Below are 18,422 nucleotides of genomic sequence, written 5' to 3'. Positions count from 1 at the left end.
GTAAATATGGTTGAATGAATGAGTGGGTGAAGTAATAATATATTAAGATAATAATAATAAATTAACTTGTGGAGATTTGGATACTAAAAGTGATGTCAGATACACAAAAGACAAAGGTACAGAACCAACGGATACATTGGTAATGAATATTTCTGGAGCATTTTTTATGTGTCAGGCATTCTACTAAGTGCTTTGCATGCATTTTCTTATACAATGATCAAAATAGCCCTATGGAAAATAGTGATTAGACTATCTCACATGAGAACCTGTGGCCTAGAGAATAGTAATAATGTTTTCAAGATTACACAGCTAATAAATGGTGGTACCTAAGTTAAAATTCACATCATCCTGGCCTAGAGTATACATATTTGAACAACTATGTACCACTCTCTCAATGTACTGTGTTTTCATGCCAACTTTATGGTCTCTAGGATCATTGATACACTCTAGGAACAAAGAAAAGAAATACTATGCTTAACTAATTCTAGAAGAATTGGGTGTCATGATGTATTGAATTTTCTATCAAGGATTAGATGTTTTTATTAGTGCAGTATGTAGAAATTTAAATATCGGTCAATTGTGTCTTTTCTACACAGTACGTAGGAATTTATCTGGTAAATATATTTGTACAAATGGGAAAAGAAGTAGCTATAAAGATTTAGCTGTTGCATTTTTTCCATAATATTAAAAACCTGGCAACAGCCTCAATGCAACTTGGTAGAGGTTTCGTTAAGCAAATGATGAATGTGTAGTAGATGGCTATACAGTTATTCAAAAAATTGACAAATGACATTCCAAGATTGAGAAGAATAGCAAAGTGTTCATGAGTACCACAGACTTTAGAATCAGGTAGATCTGGTTCAATACCAGCACATGCCCACTCATGCCCAGATATGTTACCCTAGGCAATTATTTAACCATTGTAGGCTTATTTTCCTCATCTATAAAATGTGGATACTAATAGTATATACCACAGGAGTTGTAAATGGTATTGGTGAAGGAGATGTAGGGCAGAGGAAGCTTATATACAGATTCAGCCTATATTTTTCTGTCTTAGTGTCACAGTTATTTTATGTGGATTTACATCAATAGGTAATTACCAATGACAGTGGTAAAGAAATTTGGCCCAATTGCTGGCTAGAGTTACAACACTTTCAGATTCCTTTTTTTAAAAAACTGTTTCAGATAGAAATTTTAAATGTCACAAACCATAGCCTTTTACTGACCAGTCTAATTCCTACTTTATATGGCATATACTGTGGATCTTCAGTCAGATTCTTCTATTGAATGAGGAAACTGTTCATCAGATTTCTTTTTCAGGGCAGGAAGAGATGACTGACAATGCTTTTCCCCTTGAAATCATTAATGTGTTAATTACATGTCAGTAAGTAAAGAAAGAGAGATAAACACTTCAGGCACAAGATCAACTCTCTGCATTCAAAACTTAAACTCCATTCTCAGTGGAGCTTTCTTCCTGTCAGCATACAGTGAAAACGTTTAGTCATAGTTTGGCCAATAGAATTGTCAGCTGGCTTCAGGAGAACAAACAAACAAAAAACAATGCTAAATAGGCCAGCTCTCTGAACCAAACTTTATTATTGGAAGCACAATGAATTCATTAATTTTATTCAGAGTTTTATCTTTGTCCTCATTATTTGTTCATTTTTCTTTGTGAAGAAAAACATGTTTGTATCTGTTTTATTTTTTAAGTTTATTTTTATATCTGAGTACAGTTGACACACAATGTGACATTAGTTTCAGGTGTACAACATAGTGATTTGACAACTCTATACATTATGCTATGCTCACAAGTATAGCTGCCATCTGCCCCCATACATCACTCTTACAGTATCACTGGTGATAGGGGTGCTTGTCTGGCTTCATCAGTAGAGCATGCGACTCTTGATTTCAGCGGTGTAAGTTCGAGCCCAGGTTGTGTATAGAGATTACTTAAAAATAAAATCTTTAAAAAAAACGCAATATCTTTAGCTATATTCCTTCTGCTGTGCCTTTTATTCCCATGACTTATTTATTCCATAACTACAAGCCTGTACCTCCCACTCCCCTTCATTCATTTCTCCCATTCCCCCATGTCCTTCCACTCTGGCAACCATCAGTTTATTCTCTGTATTTATAGGTATGAGTCTGCTTTTTATTTTTTTTATTCCACTTATGAGTAAAATCATATGGTGTTTGTCTGTTTCAGTCTTATTTCCCTTAGCAAAATACCCTCCAGTTTGGTGGAGAGGATTAAAAACCTTACTGCTGTGCTCTAGTTGGTCCAGTTATTCTTCATAGAGGACATTGCAGTTCTCATTCATTGCAATTCTCAGTACATGTATATTATTAGGGGTGAATAAATGAGTAAATTGTGATACTGAGAGCCAGGGTTCTTCCTGTCAGAGAAAGAGGTTGCAGATACAGAAGTGAAGGCTAGAGTGAAAACTGTCATGCTAGATTAATATCTGAGCGATCAGAATGAGCCCTGTTTGTTTAATAGGTGGCTAGATAGAGTGCACAGAGATATTAAAATACATATTTTCATATGTACAAAGAGAGACAGAAATAAATATGTATAATTTATATTTATATGTGTGTGTATGTGTATGTATGTATGTCTGTGTGTCTGATTTGTCAAGGGGAGGGCAGCGGGGCCCTCAGCAGGATCCATCAGGTTTAGTGGAGAGAGAACCAACCTAACTACCTGTTGTGCTGTGGCAGGGTGGATGCTGGGAGCAGTCATGGCTCCAAACAAGAGCAGACCAGGCCACATATGTGCATAACACCCATGTTCCTAATTTACAACATTAAATGCCAATCATAATCCTTTATTTAAAATAGAGCATTTAGACCAGTATTCATACTCTAGCACTGCTTTAGTTAAGGCATGTAATGTTAGCTGCTGTAAAAATCTCAGTGGCTTAATGCAATACAAGTTTATTTCTCGCTCTTGTCACTCTCTGGTGAAGGTTGTGAGGGTGGCTCTGCCCCATCCATTCATTCGAGGACCTGATTTGCTTTCTTCTTTATCGCAAGACTGGTGTCATCTAGCAGGTGGGTAAGAAGGAGAGACTAGAGGATCCCAAGAGAGGTTGTCAGAGACCAGGCACATTGCTTCTATCCACATTTCATTGGTCAGAATGTTAAGAGGCTAGGAAGTGCAATGTAGGGCTGTCCCGGGGTAGAAAAGGAAAGATGTGTATCTCTGGGCACTGGCCTTCTCTGCTGTAAAAGCTCTAACCAGTTCCATCCCCTGTATTTATGTGGTAGGGCTTACAGGCTTCAACAAATGTAGGAGATAACCTGGGGCCAAAGGAAGGAAGTCTCTTTACAAATTAGTTTGTAGGATTCTGCATTACTCACCTGTCTTCTCACCAACCTTCTTTGCTATGTTCTTTTGCTTCCTCATGGGATCTGCAGGTAAACCTGTCTCCTTGCTTTAAATTGGCTTCCTCTTCAAGCTCTGCTGTTAATCCCTCGAACTCTGTCAAGGAAATGTCCCCACCACAGTTCTCCCCAGCCCTAAGGTACTCGTGATTATACCTGAGAATGAATTTCTTTGTCTCCCCAACATTGTCTTAGCAGAATGAATTGCTGTTAACTATGCAAATAGTTCATAATTTGACTTTATTTAAAAAATCATGACTAATTTCTTAAAAGGTATGTTTTAACACTAACGATAAAATACTGAGACATGAAAATACAAGATAGTCTGGAATCATAATCGTCAATATTTGTGTTGGGTAATATAGGCAATATATCCAAACCCTCAGACAAATGCTCTAAAGTTAAGAACCCAGGAGCATGCTTAGGAGGGCTAAATGGCTTATCCTGAATGACTCACTCCAGCAAAGCATTTAGCACTTTTTACTGTGCTTTCTTTGGAAGCAGTCAGCCTTGATTTAGTGATACAAGAAGAATTTGGCTGATCTCTAATGATTACAATCAGGAGTAAAGGTTAAGAGTTTAGGCTCTGAGGCAGATGTCTTAGGTTTTATTAGCTGTGTGTCCTTAGGCAAGTCACTTAACCTTTTTGTGCCGCAGTCTGTCCAACTACAAACAGATGATAACTATACCTGTCCCATAGGGTTGATGAAAGTATTAGATGAATGTAATCCTCATAACACTCTTTCTGGGCTGGCTACTATTATTTTTTATTGATACATGCAAAAAAGCTTAAGAGTAGTCTTGGCACACACTAAGTCAGCAATAAGTATTAGCCACAATCATTATAATTATTATGATTACTCTCACCCTTCTGAAAAAAGAAAGAACTATAGCATTTTCAGATGAAAACTCTTATTTTTGTCTTGAGGTCTTTGAAAACCATAGTGTTAGACTGTGGTCCAGAAAGGAATGCTGCAATAGGATTAGTTGTCAGTACATCCAGTAGTCCAAGGTCAATAGGCTTGTGCCTCGTTTTCAACCCATCCTTTATCCATCCATCCATCTGTCCATCCATCCATCCATCCATCCATCCATCCATCCATCCATCCATCTATCTCTCCGTCCATCCGTCCGTCCGTCCAGTGCTTATTGTGTGCTTACTATGTGCCAGGATGGTAGCTCTGCCACTTACCAGCTGTGGGCCCAGGAGCAACTTTCTTTACTGCTGTAAGCTTGATTCTCTTCATCTGAAAAGTAGAATAATATCTATCTTTGTTGTGGAGAGTAAGTTAGAAATTTTGTGAAATAATGGCAGAGTGCATGGCCTATCGTAAGTACTCATAAATGAATTGTAATTCTTACAAAAATTAATATGTAAAGGGCTTTATCTTGAGACCTTGGTTCTTTCATACAGTTTTTCAAACTATAGATCTTGGCTTATTAGTAAGTGGTAAAATCAGTTTTTAAAAAGAATTGACATTTTTATTTTATTTATGTATTTTTTTTAAAGATTTTATTTATTCGACAGAGAGAGAGATAGCCAGCGAGATACGGAACACAAGCAGGGGGAGTGGGAGAGGAAGAAGCAGGCTCATAGCGGAGGAGCCTGATGTGGGGCTCGATCCCATAACGCCAGGATCACGCCCTGAGCCGAAGGCAGACGCTTAACCGCTGTGCCACCCAGGCGCCCCAGAATTGACATTTTTAAAAACCAACATTTGAAAAGACAGAATAGCCTACAATACAATTGTATAAACTAAATGAAGAGGTTAAAATAGGACAGTACAGACAAGAGTGCATCACATGTCCTGAAACATTAACTTCACCCATGTAAATACCTATTAGTATATGGGCACTGGTTATATGTAACACATATTTCTTACTAGGATTTCAGTCAAAAAAAAGTTAGAAAGCTTTTTAATATGAACGGTCCTACATTGGCACCTTTAATTGTCCAGAAGTCAGGACTTGGTGTTTGTTATGGAGCTAGTTCAAATATCTTTATAACATCTTTACCAGCATGTGGCAGAAATAGCACATAGTGGATTTTTTTTTTTAAGATTTTTTAATTTATTTATTCAACAGAGATAGAGACAGCCAGCGAGAGAGGGAACACAGCAGGGAGTGGGAGAGGAAGAAGCAGGCTCACAGTGGAGGAGCCTGATGTGGGGCTCGATCCCATAACGCCGGGATCACGCCCTGAGCCGAAGGCAGACACTTAACCGCTATGCCACCCAGGCACCCCCACATAGTGGATTTTTAAATCAGTCCACACCAAGCTTGCTTGGTGGTTTGGTGGAGAGGATTAAAAATATTACCTAACAATAAAATAGGATTACTGATTGATCGCATTTTTCTATGCTACTTCTGCTCACTGTCATTCTGTAAAATAAAAAAGCCGTTTATAATGGAGATAAGTCATCTAGATGTATGGTGCCTTTGAAACATTCTGCATTAAACCTGCCTCCCCATAGGTGAGGGGATATCCAGGAGTCTGCTGTTGTTCCTAGTGTGTGTACTGACACAGACTGAAGAGAAGAGAGCTGTCACCGATGCCTGGAAAGCTAGGTGAGTAATTGCCATCTTCTCAAGAGAGTCCTTTGCCCTAAAAGCCTTCATTTTCAGCTCATCTGTCTTTAGAGTTTCTTGGACACACAGGCCTCCTGTCTCTTTTTCCAAATTAAGGGCACTCAGCAGAGCTGCCACATTGGGCACTAATGAATTCTCTGAGACTAATCTACACAGTAATGAGAACTGGAATCTGTCACTTACTCTCCCAGGAGGTAACAGTTCACACGCCGTTACATCACCCTATTAAAATAACTTATTAGCTGTGTCGCTTGTCTGCTACCATTCATTAAGAAGGTGTGACCAAAGAGACATGTATTTGAACAAATGATGAAATTTAATTTGAATTGTTCTCCATTTTGTTTTTATGGCTGAATGCACACATGCTGTAAGTAAATTTGAGCATTTTATACACATCATAGCTACCTTAGGGAAGTGTCAGCACAATTATGACTTTTCACCAATTAGATGAAAAAGAAGTTAAATAAGAATCTGCATCCCATTCAGAATGTGTGAGGATCTTGTACATTCCATTCCCTGCATCTTTGTCTCCCAGGAAATAAGTGTGTTTCTACCAGCGGCTTTCATTACAGGCATAATGTGCTTTGCCATGAAATAACTGATAAATCATTGAGAGCTAAATTGGGGAGGATAAATTTAGATGGAGTAATAGAAAGTTGGGTGCAATTTTTATCACAAATCCACCAAATTATGTAAATGTTTATTTGCTGTTTATTTTTGTCACTATGTCCTGGAGCATGGACTTTCACCTTCTATGGAGGTTACTTAAGTCCCCGCTCTTCCTTTTGGTAGTTGTGTGATCTTAAAGGAAATTACTTTGCTTTTTTATCCTCATTTGCTTCATCTGTAGAGTGAGAATAAAATGATATCTATCTTACACTTGAGGTTGTGGGGAGGATTAAATGTGCTAAAACAGCTTTGGCCCGTGGTAAGTATTCACTAATACCTATTATTATTTTATCAAAATCACCATCATTATCCAGTCTTCCTCCTCCAAGGAAAAAATCAGAAGAAAGATATTCTTCACACTTCTAGATTTTTTTTTTCTATTGATGCAGCTGTTGGGAAAACAGCAACTATAGAGTATAGCTCAAAAAATATTGGAAAGCCAACATTAATGCTCAGGAAGCTCAGCAGCCCCAGCACCTGCTCTCAGGTGCTGGCCTCAAGCACCTTTCTTCGAAGAAGAGCATTTCCTGTATGCAGTGCGATGACTCTACCAGTGATCAGCTGTGTCATTTTGAGCAAGGCCCCTTACCTCTCTAAGCTTTGTGTTCTTCATCTTTGAAAAGAGAGTGGTGAAACCTCCTTCGTTGTGTCGTTGCAAAGATTAAGTCAAATGAAATTAACTTTGTAAAACATCTGCCAACTCATCTAGCATGTATTTATACCCTCGATGTATAAATACTCAGTAAGCGGCTGTCGTTAGAATTATTATTACTCATAATGCCACTGACTACCATCTATAAGACCCAGCTCTGGATTTTTTTCTAACAGTGTATGCATGCAGGCTGTACCCCTTCCACCTTTGCCTAGTCTCTCTTTTGTCCTCAAAGCCCGCCATCCTAGGGGACTGCCTGGAAGTGCACCGGTTATAAAACAGAGCTTTTCAGACTAGACCGTATCATAAATAGAATCTGTAACTTTGGCCTCATTCACTCAACCTTCTAGCACACCATACAAAGTAGCCTGTGTTAATGTCCTACTTGTTTTATTATTAGATCATTAATTGGATTAAGTATTATTTTAACAATTTTAAAAATAACATTTGGAATCATATTATTGGTGAACAGCATAAACCACTCATAGTCTTTCAAAACTACTGGAATTAAAAGGATATTCCAAAGATAACAATCACTTAAACATAGTTATTTTATAATAGAGGCTTTTTTTTTTTTAGATAAGCTTGTACTTTCAGACTCAAGTTAAATTCATGAACAACTGGCAATTAAAATTGCACCCAAATGCTATTTAAAACAAGCTGGATTCTTTCTTATACTTTGGGACTCAGCATGAATATGTCCTGAGGAGCTTTATAGCCACGTGGTGCATACAAAATGAGGTGCTGAATTTTCATCATTTTGCCTGAAATATGTCTTCCCAGATTTGTGTTTCTCACAATTATCAAAAATGCAGTTTAGTTTAGTTAAAAGCAAACTCTTAATAATAATATTGAAAATACATTTAAAAAGTGTCTCCACTTCTCTTCTTGTCTAGCTTCAAATGTCTCCAAAAGACAGCTCACCATCTTGAAACAGAAGACAAAAATACTGATAGTAATATGATAACTGCCAATAATTCTGTTTCCACATCCTGCCCTGTAATAAACCCTTGACACATAATAAGTCATTAAATCCTCATATCAGCCCTATAAACTAGGTGCTATTTTTATCCGTTTTACACTGCAGGAAATTGAGCCACAGAACAGTCAAGTGACTTGCTGTGGGTCACCAGGAAGTGCAATAACCAGGACTCAAACATCAGATTTTTACCCTAAAATATCATGTGACTAAAACTTACATAGCCAGAGCTTTTTATATTTATCAACATCAAACTTATGGCACATCCGTGGGTGGTGAAGACCCGTGTTTTGGGATACAGTACTGGTATATAATTCCTAACCAGGAAACAAACAAACACCTCCTTTTCTAAGCCTTGGTTTCTCTCAAAATAAGCTAAATTTCTTTCCCTTTGCATGGTCTGGGCTAATTTGCATGATTAGTTTAGAGAAAGCAAGCAAGAGAAGATAATTTTTTACGTTATAAATTTCTGACTCTAAATTGAGTGGGTTGATTTTTGAAGGTGACATGTATCTGATTATTTTAAAAGACCTCTATAGGTCTTCCAGAAAAAGCTGGTTACAGCGATATTATGGTTGACCCCCTAACATGCAGCAGCCATATGGTTTCGGAGGTGACCCTAATTCTAGAAGCAGCTTCTGATTCAATTAAGCCAATTACAATAATCCCACCTTCCTTGCCAGCGTTGCTTGAGGACCAGTGTTTAAGCCAATCAGAATACAACATTCCCCTGGCTGTCATTTGCTCACAAATACATAACCTAAATTGGCCCAGTCAGATTCAATGGAGAGATTTAGCTGAATGGTTGATAGGAGCTACTTTCACTCCCACTGCGTAGAGAGACTTGGGATGAAGTTAAGGTTGTGTGCAACAGAGGAAAAAGGGAAAGAACCTGGATGTATGATGACTCTAGTTTCCAGTGGTGCTGTTACTCTGACACTGATTTAGGTGATTCAGAGCGGAAAGGATGGGGATGCATGAAGAACTCCAGAACATTTCAGTTGGAGGCAGTTTCTGTTCATGGGATAGACCGTTACATCGCACCTTAAAGATACTCTGTGACTTTTTTCCCCTATTATATCTTGTGGAAAATCCCCAAAATTATGAGTATAACATTCTATAATTCCATGTGAATTGAAGTAGAGATATCTATTCTGGCATAGTTAACACTTTTCTCAAGTTTCTTTCCAGGCACATAATAAAATTATGTATAGATGTATATGGGAAAAATACGTAATATAAATATATAGGTATATATCTGAAGCATATTTAATTTAGCTCTTAATTTCTTTATTGTCTCATGATTCCCCCTTTCTTGGATTTGCTGATTTAAACCATTGTAATGCAGTTCTGAATGGCAAACATTTGTTCCTCATTCTAGGGGTGCATACTGAATTAGGTTTGGATAACATAGCAAATCAAGATGATTATCACACATGGGAGGGAAGCCGTCCAATATAACATAATGTCACTCACAGATGACCAGGTCTCTGTAGGGCTCTATTTGTTGCTTGAAAGCCTGAAATTCTTTATAGAGTGCTACTGCAAATTCTCTTGATTCTTATGGACCACTTGGTCTAGAAAGGTAAAAACTCAAATAACCAACAGTATTTCCTCTGCCTTTCTCATACAGTGCTATTTCCTGAGTGTTTCTTTTTAAAGCAAAGGGAACTTGCATTTGTTGCAGCTTCACACCTTAGCATGAAATTAATTTTTACCATTGTCAGCAACTGCTGTTGTTGCCATGCGCGTTGTGCGTGCCATGCGTGTTGTGCGGAGATGTTGTAAACCAAGAGCTGGGTCATAAATGCAGAACTTGGGGGAGTAGGATGAGTTGACTTTGACTAGTTAAGCTAGCAGTGAATTAACTTCAAGGAGCTTAGTACGAAGGAAGAGGCAATGCAGGGCTGCCCAAAGTGTCTTGGGTTGAAGAGAGATTCCACTGGATATTGATAGATATCATGTTAAAGAGTACGTAGAATTGCCTAAACTTATTCATCCAAAGAACTTAACGTGTGTGTGTGTGTGTGTGTGTGTGTGTGTGTGTGGCATCTTAAAGGACCAGTGGTCTACAAAGGGCACCTTGGTAAGTGTTGGGCTATGGCATAGCAGAGCTTCATTTGAAATAGGATATCTCAAAACAAAACAAAACGAAATGAAATAGGGTATCTTCATGAATAAATAGAATTCAATGTAGAAAATTTGTTTCTTTTTTTTTTTAATGTTTTTTTATTATATTATGTTAGTCACCATACACTACATCCCCGGTTTCTGATGTAAAGTTCGATGATTCATTAGTTGCGTATAAATTTGTTTCTTTTTAACCGTCTTTGTTTGGGTATTGCTTTGTATCATTGTTTAAGTTGAAATAATAACACTTTGCACAGCATATAACATTACCTTTTTTCTAAATAATTTCATGTCCATTTCTTTTTTCACTCTCGGGGAAACTCTGAGAGGATAGTTAGGACGGTTGTATTCTATTTCGCAGCTGAAGAAAGTGATGCAGAGAGAAGATAAATGCCTTTTACACTCAATAGGCTAGGTCAGGCATTGGAAAACTAAGGCCCACAAGCCAAATCTGGTCTGCAGCTTCTTTTTATACAGTCTGGAAATTAAGAATTTTTTAAAAGTTTGTTAAAAAAATAAGAATAGGAATATTTACTGTCTGGCCTTTTGTAGAAAAAATTATACCGACTCCTGGACTAGATTATGTTGTGATAACCAACTCCATATCTCAGGGTTTTGCCAGCAGAAATGTCTTTCCTGGGCGATCCCACATGCCCGGCACAGGCTGTCAGGAGTGTGTGCTCATCCAGGTCACTCAGGAGCCCAGGCTGACAGACTTCATGTCACTATGTGCCTCCATGGTCACTACGGTAACAGAAAGGGAATGCGAGGAGATGAGCTCTGGCTCTCAGAATTTCCACCTGGGTGTGAAACATACCACTGCTGGCTTAGCAAGTCACATGGCCTCATCTTACTTCAAAGGTGCGGAGAAGTGCTGTCCCACCTTCTGCCTGCAAGAAGGAAATCCAAAAACATTTCGTGAACAACGGCACTAATACAGGGTACATGTATGTGCTCACACACATATATGTGTATAGGAAGCTAGTTCAAGAATAAATTAGTTAGTATCCATATCCTGTGAAACTTGGTTTACTGATTCCCTCCTCTCTCTAGATATATATAGATACAGTTGTGTAGATATCTCTATAGCATATATTGTTATATGGAGATATATATTACATATATATAGAATTCTTATCCTATATTGAATTCCACTTATATCAACCTATAATGGATATCTCTATATAGATCTTTCTATCTAGTGAAAAATGGTAGTAGTAGAAGGAAACCTACAGTTGGTTCTAAGGAAACATAACTTATTTTATAAAGGCAGGTGAGCTTAATAGTGACAGATCCAAAGTGTGAGGTTCTTGTAAATTTTTAGTTTCTGGATAATCTCTCAATCATGTCCTTCTTCCTCTATATTAACATTTTTCTTTTTTAAGTAAAAGTCTTATATTAATCTGAAATGATGCCAGGTAAATTTTTATATGATCTCATGTTGGAAAAAGTTGCTCTTGTGACAAAGGGATGGCCACTCTTGCCACACATACACACACATGGTGAAGAACAATCTTCTTGACTTTCTTTTCTTTTTTAAAAAAGATTTATTTACTTATTTATTTGTCAGAGAGAGAGAGCACAAGCAGGGGAAGTGGCAGGCAGAGGGAGAAGCAGGCTCCCCACTGAGCAAGGAGCCTGATGTGGGGCTCGATCCCAGGACTCTGGGATCATGACCTGAGCCAAAGGCAGACGCTTAACCAGCTGAGCCACCCAGGCATCCCTCTTCTTGATTTTCAAGAAGCATTTTGAATTTTTAGTGTCCTTATTGCATGCCTACGTGCATAAGGCCAAACCGTAGTCTGAATAATCCCGCACCTGAGAGCATGCTGGCCACACCTTTCTTGGCTCAGTGGCAAAGCAAGGAAATTGTGCATGATAAAGAACTGAAGAAATTGTTTTATTCCTCTTCATGTCCGCTTCCTTCCTTCAGTCAGAGATTATTGGTGGGTTTGCTTTCTGTTTCTTTACATCTTTGACCCTTTTTTCTCTACTTAGGAGAAGGCACATGAGAGAAATATAAATTGTGAGTTTTTCTGACTGTACACTTGGCCGTTCCATCAACGTGGACTTTATCATTGGAGAGTAGTACTGCCAAAATGGCAAGTTTTAAAAATAACCAATTACTGGTGAGAGGAAAAACCTCAAAAAGGGACAATTTTTCTTCAGAAGAATGAATCACAGTATTTAAAGAGAAGAGATCTTATAAAAAAGCACCAGTTGAAGATTCTAAGCCTGTCTTCCATCTATGTTTGGGAATGGTTAACAGCAATGTGTGGGAGGCAAAGCAAAAATGAAGAGCAGAGGCTTTCTTTGCTTTTCTTTTTCTTTTTCTTTTCTTTTTTTTTTTAATAAAGAATGTTTGGGGAAAGTATGTGTGGAGCAGGAAGGGGGAGAGCAGTGGCTCCCGTGAGCCAGAGGAAATCTGGTGAAACCAAACCTGCAGTTCAGTGGCTTCATGCGTGAGAGATAGTACATGAACTAATTAAAAAAAAAAAAATGTTTTGAAAGCCTGGGTGGCTCAGTCGGTTAAGCATTTGCTTTTGGCTCAGGTCCTGATCTCAGGGTCCTGGGATCAAGTCCCACATCAGGCTCCCTGCTTGGCAGGGAGTCTGCTTCTCCCTCTTCCCCTCCTCCCTGCTTGTGCTCTAGCTCTCTCCCACACTCTCTCTCTCAAGTAAATAAATTAAATCTTTAAAAAAAATTAAAATGTTTTCCTCTCCATAGAGGAAAATTAAGTTTAAGGTTGCTTGCTGAATCCATCAGCTAGAGTTCAAGTCCTGAGCATCACTGATATCCATCTCAGTTGGCTTCTCTGTGTTTTTCCATCTTTTCTCTGAAAGTCTCCATATTTCCACTGAGCTTCTTTGGAATTAACCTGTACTACCAAGAAATGTGATTCAACTGCTTTTTAAAGCTCCTAGTTTCCTTGAAAGATAAAATATAAGAACAAAGAGTGCCATAGCTACTGGCTCAATTTCCAAGGAATCTGGATGTCAGCAAGTTAGAGAATAAATTGGGGAAGGTATTTAATCACACAATATGCAAAGTCGTGAAGAAACCCCAGAGAAAATGGGAACTTTCTTTTTAAGGAGTACGAACGTCCAGTCATCGAGGCTACATTTTGGTTAATGATTATGTCCACTGAAATGATAAGAGTTGGAAGAATTATCTTATATGACTTTGTTGGCTTGTGAAAATAAGCAACTTAAAAATACTGTAAATACTTTAAAAGGAGGCTGTAGTGTTTTTAGTACTTAATTATCTTCAAAGGAAAAAAAATTAAGATTCTCAGCTTTTCACCAATGAAATTACAGGTTATCTGATTCTCTATGAAGTTATGATAATGGTAAAGGAGCTTACATAAAAGCATCCCCACATATTTAAACCTTCCCCTTATTTGTATAAATTTAAGTATGTGTATATATGTGTGTGTATATACATATATACATATAAATATAAAAACATAACTCATATTTGGCATGAAATTAAACTTATTCCAAAGAAAATATTCAAATATAGAGTATTCGATTTCAGAAAATGAAAAGTCTTAAGCTTTACATCTTTCAAGCTGTACATTTTGGTGGGTCATAGTTAATCACCAAAGGGTTAATATTCTATGCATACTGTAATTAAAAATAAATAGATCTCTAAGCCACTTAGTCCCCAACTGTGCCAGATGAGGCAAACATTTCACTTCTGTAAAAATAAATTTCTAATTTTGAAGAATTAGTTGAGCCTCCCATCAAGGAATTCTGTGATGTCTGTTCATTTATCCAAGATTTGTTTCACACTTATGAATATTTATGAGCCACAGGGTTCAATTGAGCATTATACGAAGTGAGAGGTAGTGTCTTCCAGATGTAAAGGGTGCTCTTAATTCTGTTGCTCCTCCAGATACTCGCTGGCATCTTGTCACGCTTGAATGAGCCATTCAAACCAGAGCTGCCATCTAATTGAAGTACCTGAAGTGCAAAAATGAGAGGAGAATTTAATGAAGCATAAATTGTCTGTTCGGTTGGTGATACAGACCCCTTTACTGTAGCACAATTAAATAAAACATAGTGGAGGTTTCTACTAATCAACCCCAACCACCTTCTGTTTTGCTAATAGGAAGCTTACGAGATCAATTAATGTCTTTATTGTGAAGTGCGGTGCATGGACAGCAAATGTATTCTCTGTGTGTGTGTGTTTATAATCAAGATTCCTCATGTGTAAGATACTTGTGTTCGGTGCTGGTAGGGATACTCAGATTAATCAAAATGGTCCCACTATCTAGAGGACACAGTAGTTGTTATCAGGTACCAACTAGCTTATTTTAACAAAAAATGATGATGCAGTCCTCCAGGTTAAGGTTATGAAAGCCTTTTGGGATTTGGAGTGATGGTAGCTCTGGTGGCTCAATGGAAGAAACTCCGCTCTTTCTGAGATAGTGCCCTTTCTCCTGGTTGTGAGCTGTATTGAATTTCTCAATCTTGTGAGTATGTCCATAGGGTGACTATGGGCATGAAAGTCATTGCTTAGTCATTAGGGGAGAGGAAGGAAGCAGGGGACAGTAAGAGGATTAGCAACGTCAATACACCCTCTCTCCACTTACAATTCTGTAGGAACCAAGAAGTTCAGCAAATGGAAATGGCAACTAGCTGATAAACCAATCAAATTCAGAAAATGAGAATGGCAACTAATAGATCGAAAAATCCACCAAGAATACCCTATTTATTCATGTATTCCTTATTTTAGAAAATATTTCTTAAGTACTTACGTATGTGAAGCATTTTGGCCACTCTTCACAGAGTGTATAGTAATGAATAAGTCTGACATGGTTCCTGCCTTTCTGTCATATATAATCAAGTGGTAAATGATTGTCTATTTGTGCCAAGACGCTTTATCACCTAACAGTTTTCCTTGTACCATTACAGAGCTCCAGGATCCAATTTGGCATCATTCATTGCATTTAGTTGTTATGTCTCTTTAGACTCATTTAATCTGGAACAATCCTTCAGGCTTCTTTTCATTTTCTTGACCTTGACTCTTCAAAAAATATCATTATTTTGTAGAATGTTCCTTAATTTTGATTGTCTCATGTTTCCTTATGATTAGAATCAGGTAAACCTTTGTGGGGAGATATTTCACAGAAGTGATGTTGTGTCCTTCTCAGGGCATCACGTCAGGAGGGAGACACATTGCACTTTTGGAAAACTAAATATGCCATAGTTTTGTCTTACTTTGTTCTGTTTCTTTCTCTATTCACTCTATAATTTTCCCCCTAACTTCTTCCATCATCATACTTTAGATATCTATGTTACTACTATACATTTAGTCTGAACATTCCTTCTAAACTCCAGACCTATAAATACAATTGCTTATTTGATAACTCACTTAAAAAACTTAACATAGTTAAAATATCTGAGATTAAATTCATGATCTTTTTTTTTTTTAAGATTTTTTATTTATTTATTTATTTATTCGACAGAGATAGAGACAGCCAGCGAGAGAGAGAACACAAGCAGGGGGAGTGGGAGAGGAAGAAGCAGGCTCATAGCGGAGGAGCCTGATGGGGGGCTCGATCCCATAACGCCGGGATCACGCCCTGAGCCGAAGGCAGACGCTTAACCGCTGTGCCACCCAGGCGCCCCTAAATTCATGATCTTCTGCTAAGGATTCGTACAGGCCTCACCATCCAGTCACATTCTGAAAGTGATCCTTGATGTTTCCTTCTTCCTTACCTCCCCCAATTCAAAACTGTTACCAAGTTCTATCAATTTTACCTCTTAAGGAATATCTCAAATCATAGCTCATTTCTCTCATTCTTTACTCACAAGACTTTAGTATGAAGACTGTTCCTCCCACCAAGTCTACTGGCAAAATCTACTAGCTGGTCTTCCTATATTCATGCTGGTGCCTTCTAGACTTTCCCCGTATTGAAAATAGTGTGATATTTTCAAAATGTTATTCTAGGTAAGTCACTCTCCAGCTTCCTTCCATCCCTCCCCAGATTCCCTCTAATTGTTTCTTGTTTCTCTTACGATAAAGACTTGAACATTTCAGTCTCTTAAAGCTCTACATGGTCAAACCTCTGCATGCCTTTCTGCCCCATCTCAAACCATCATCTTCTAATTTCTGCCTCTTAGCTATACTAGTCTGGAGTCCCTAAAACAATACTTAGCATGTGGCCTTTGCACACGCTGTTCACTTCATCTAAACCAGATCTCTTCCACTCGTTTAGTTAACCCCCATTCATGCTGTAGATCTCAGATTCAAAGAAGCCCTTTCTGACTGCCTCAGTCTAGGTCAGATTCTCCTGTTACATGCTTTTATAAAACACATTCCTTAGAAGGAGAGCACTTATCTCCACTTGTAATTTTACATTATTTATTGTGATTACTAGAACAGTATCTGTCTTCCCAAGCAGTGTATAAACAACACAAGGGCAAGAATTGTATTTGATTTTGCTCACTTTCCTATCCTAACACCAAAGCACTTAGCACAGCACCTAGCATGTAGCAGGTGGTCTATACATGTTTGTTGAGTGATTGAGTAACTTAAGCTGTAAAGGTTTGCCATACAATTCAGTAGAATAAGCAATGAAATAGACATAAACTGAGATGGTCTATTGGGGCTACACTTCTTCTTTAAGAAAAACAGTGTGCCTTTGTAACTTTTGGGACACACCATCACACAGCCACAAAGTATCCTTTTTAATCTCAAGTATTGAGTGTTTCTAATTTTTCTTAGAGTTCCTGAAATATACTAAACTTTTTATTCATTTGAATTCCTCAGGAAAAAAAAAATGTTATCTTTAAATAGGTTCATAAACCTAGTGTTCAAGTTATCAACAAAAATGAACAAAGCAAAGGTGATATTTTTATATCCACAATTTTTTCAGGTAATTGAATGGCTCTCTCTTTTCTCAGTGGCAGTCATGCTCTGTGATGGTTAATTTTATGTGTCATTTTGACTGGGCTAACTAATGCTTGCCCAAATAGCTGGTAAACATTTTGAGGTGTGTCTGTGAGGGTGTTTCTGGAAGAGATTAGCATTTGAATCACTAGGCTAAATAAAGAAGATCCACCCTCACTGGTGTGGTTAGGCATCATCCAATCCTTTTAGGACCTGAGTAGAACAAAAAGGCAGAAGGGCAAATTCTCTCTCTTCTTGTGCTGGGACATCCATTGTCTCCTGTCCTAGGACATTGGAGCTCTTGGTTCTATGGCCTTTGGACTCCGGGACTTGCACCAGCAACCCCCCTTCTTGCTGTTCTTCTCAGCCCTTTGGCCTCCATGGGGATTCACATTATCAGCTCCCCTGTTGCTCAGGCCTTCAAACTACACCACCTCTTTTCCTGGGTCTCTAGCTTACAGGTAGCAAATCGTGTGACTTACTGACCTCCAGAGCAACGTAAGCCAATTCCTACACATGTATTTCCTATTGGTTTTATTTCTCTAGAGAACTCTGACTAAAAAATACATGCCAATCACTGCATTGACAAAACAGCCCAATGGTATTAACTTCTAGAGATTCTCTCAATACAGCATCCATCAAGCATACATGTTAATTTGATGACAGTTTCATTCAGCTAACCTGTTTTTCTGTGATCTGTGTAGATCTTCAGTCAAAATGTAGCTAAGGTTATTTTGCTACAATGAAATTTTCTTATCATAAGATTAGGCTAGGGTCAAGACTTGCTGAGAAAAGAGAAGGGGAAAGTTGTTGCATGCTGTTCATAAATTTTCAGGACAGTAATTTTATTTGGAGATACCATCTATCCTAATTACATGTAGAAATGAATAGTGTGAACCCAGCTCAAGCAACATACACAGTTGTGTTTAAAATCAGTTTTGGCGAATCAGACTGTTTTTGAGATTACAAATATTTGTTTGCTATTTAGAATAATACTACCACACTCTTACCTGTGATTAGTCTGGGACTAAGAGACTTTCAGTATTTATGTATCTGAGATTTTTGTAATTTTCATATAATTTGAGCTTTAATAATGAATATGCAATACTTTTCAAT

General features: G+C 37.9%; 2 protein-coding genes across 6 annotated transcripts in view; both read left to right on the top strand.

Annotated features, from left to right (window-relative positions):
- XRCC4 (X-ray repair cross complementing 4) overlaps positions 1–18,422 on the top strand; it is a 270,649-nt gene that overhangs the window by 245,768 nt on the left and 6,459 nt on the right. Inside the window, exon 9 of one of the 2 annotated variants that reach the window (XM_087862010.1) lies at positions 5,862–5,920. The exons of the other annotated variant lie outside the window; for it this stretch is intronic. The gene's annotated coding sequence lies outside the window, so the exon portion shown is untranslated. Of the gene's footprint in view, positions 1–5,861; positions 5,921–18,422 lie in introns of those variants that run through there. 2 annotated transcript variants of the gene reach the window in all.
- VCAN (versican) overlaps positions 5,876–18,422 on the top strand; it is a 155,300-nt gene continuing 142,753 nt past the window's right edge. For all 4 annotated transcript variants that reach the window (XM_087862008.1, XM_045796330.2, XM_087862007.1 and 1 more), the window contains exon 1: positions 5,876–5,955. In XM_087862008.1, the coding sequence (XP_087718134.1) occupies positions 5,940–5,955 (16 nt within the window). In that variant the 5' untranslated portion in view covers positions 5,876–5,939. The remainder of the gene's footprint in view (positions 5,956–18,422) is intronic.

Source organism: Ursus americanus, chromosome 5 (assembly GCF_024610735.1).
Source record: "Ursus americanus isolate L20-20 chromosome 5, mUrsAme1.1.p, whole genome shotgun sequence".
In the NCBI taxonomy this organism is placed as follows: Eukaryota; Metazoa; Chordata; class Mammalia; order Carnivora; family Ursidae; genus Ursus; species Ursus americanus.
Note: the sequence above shows the minus strand (reverse complement) of the source record. Positions and strands in the feature narration are given on the sequence as shown.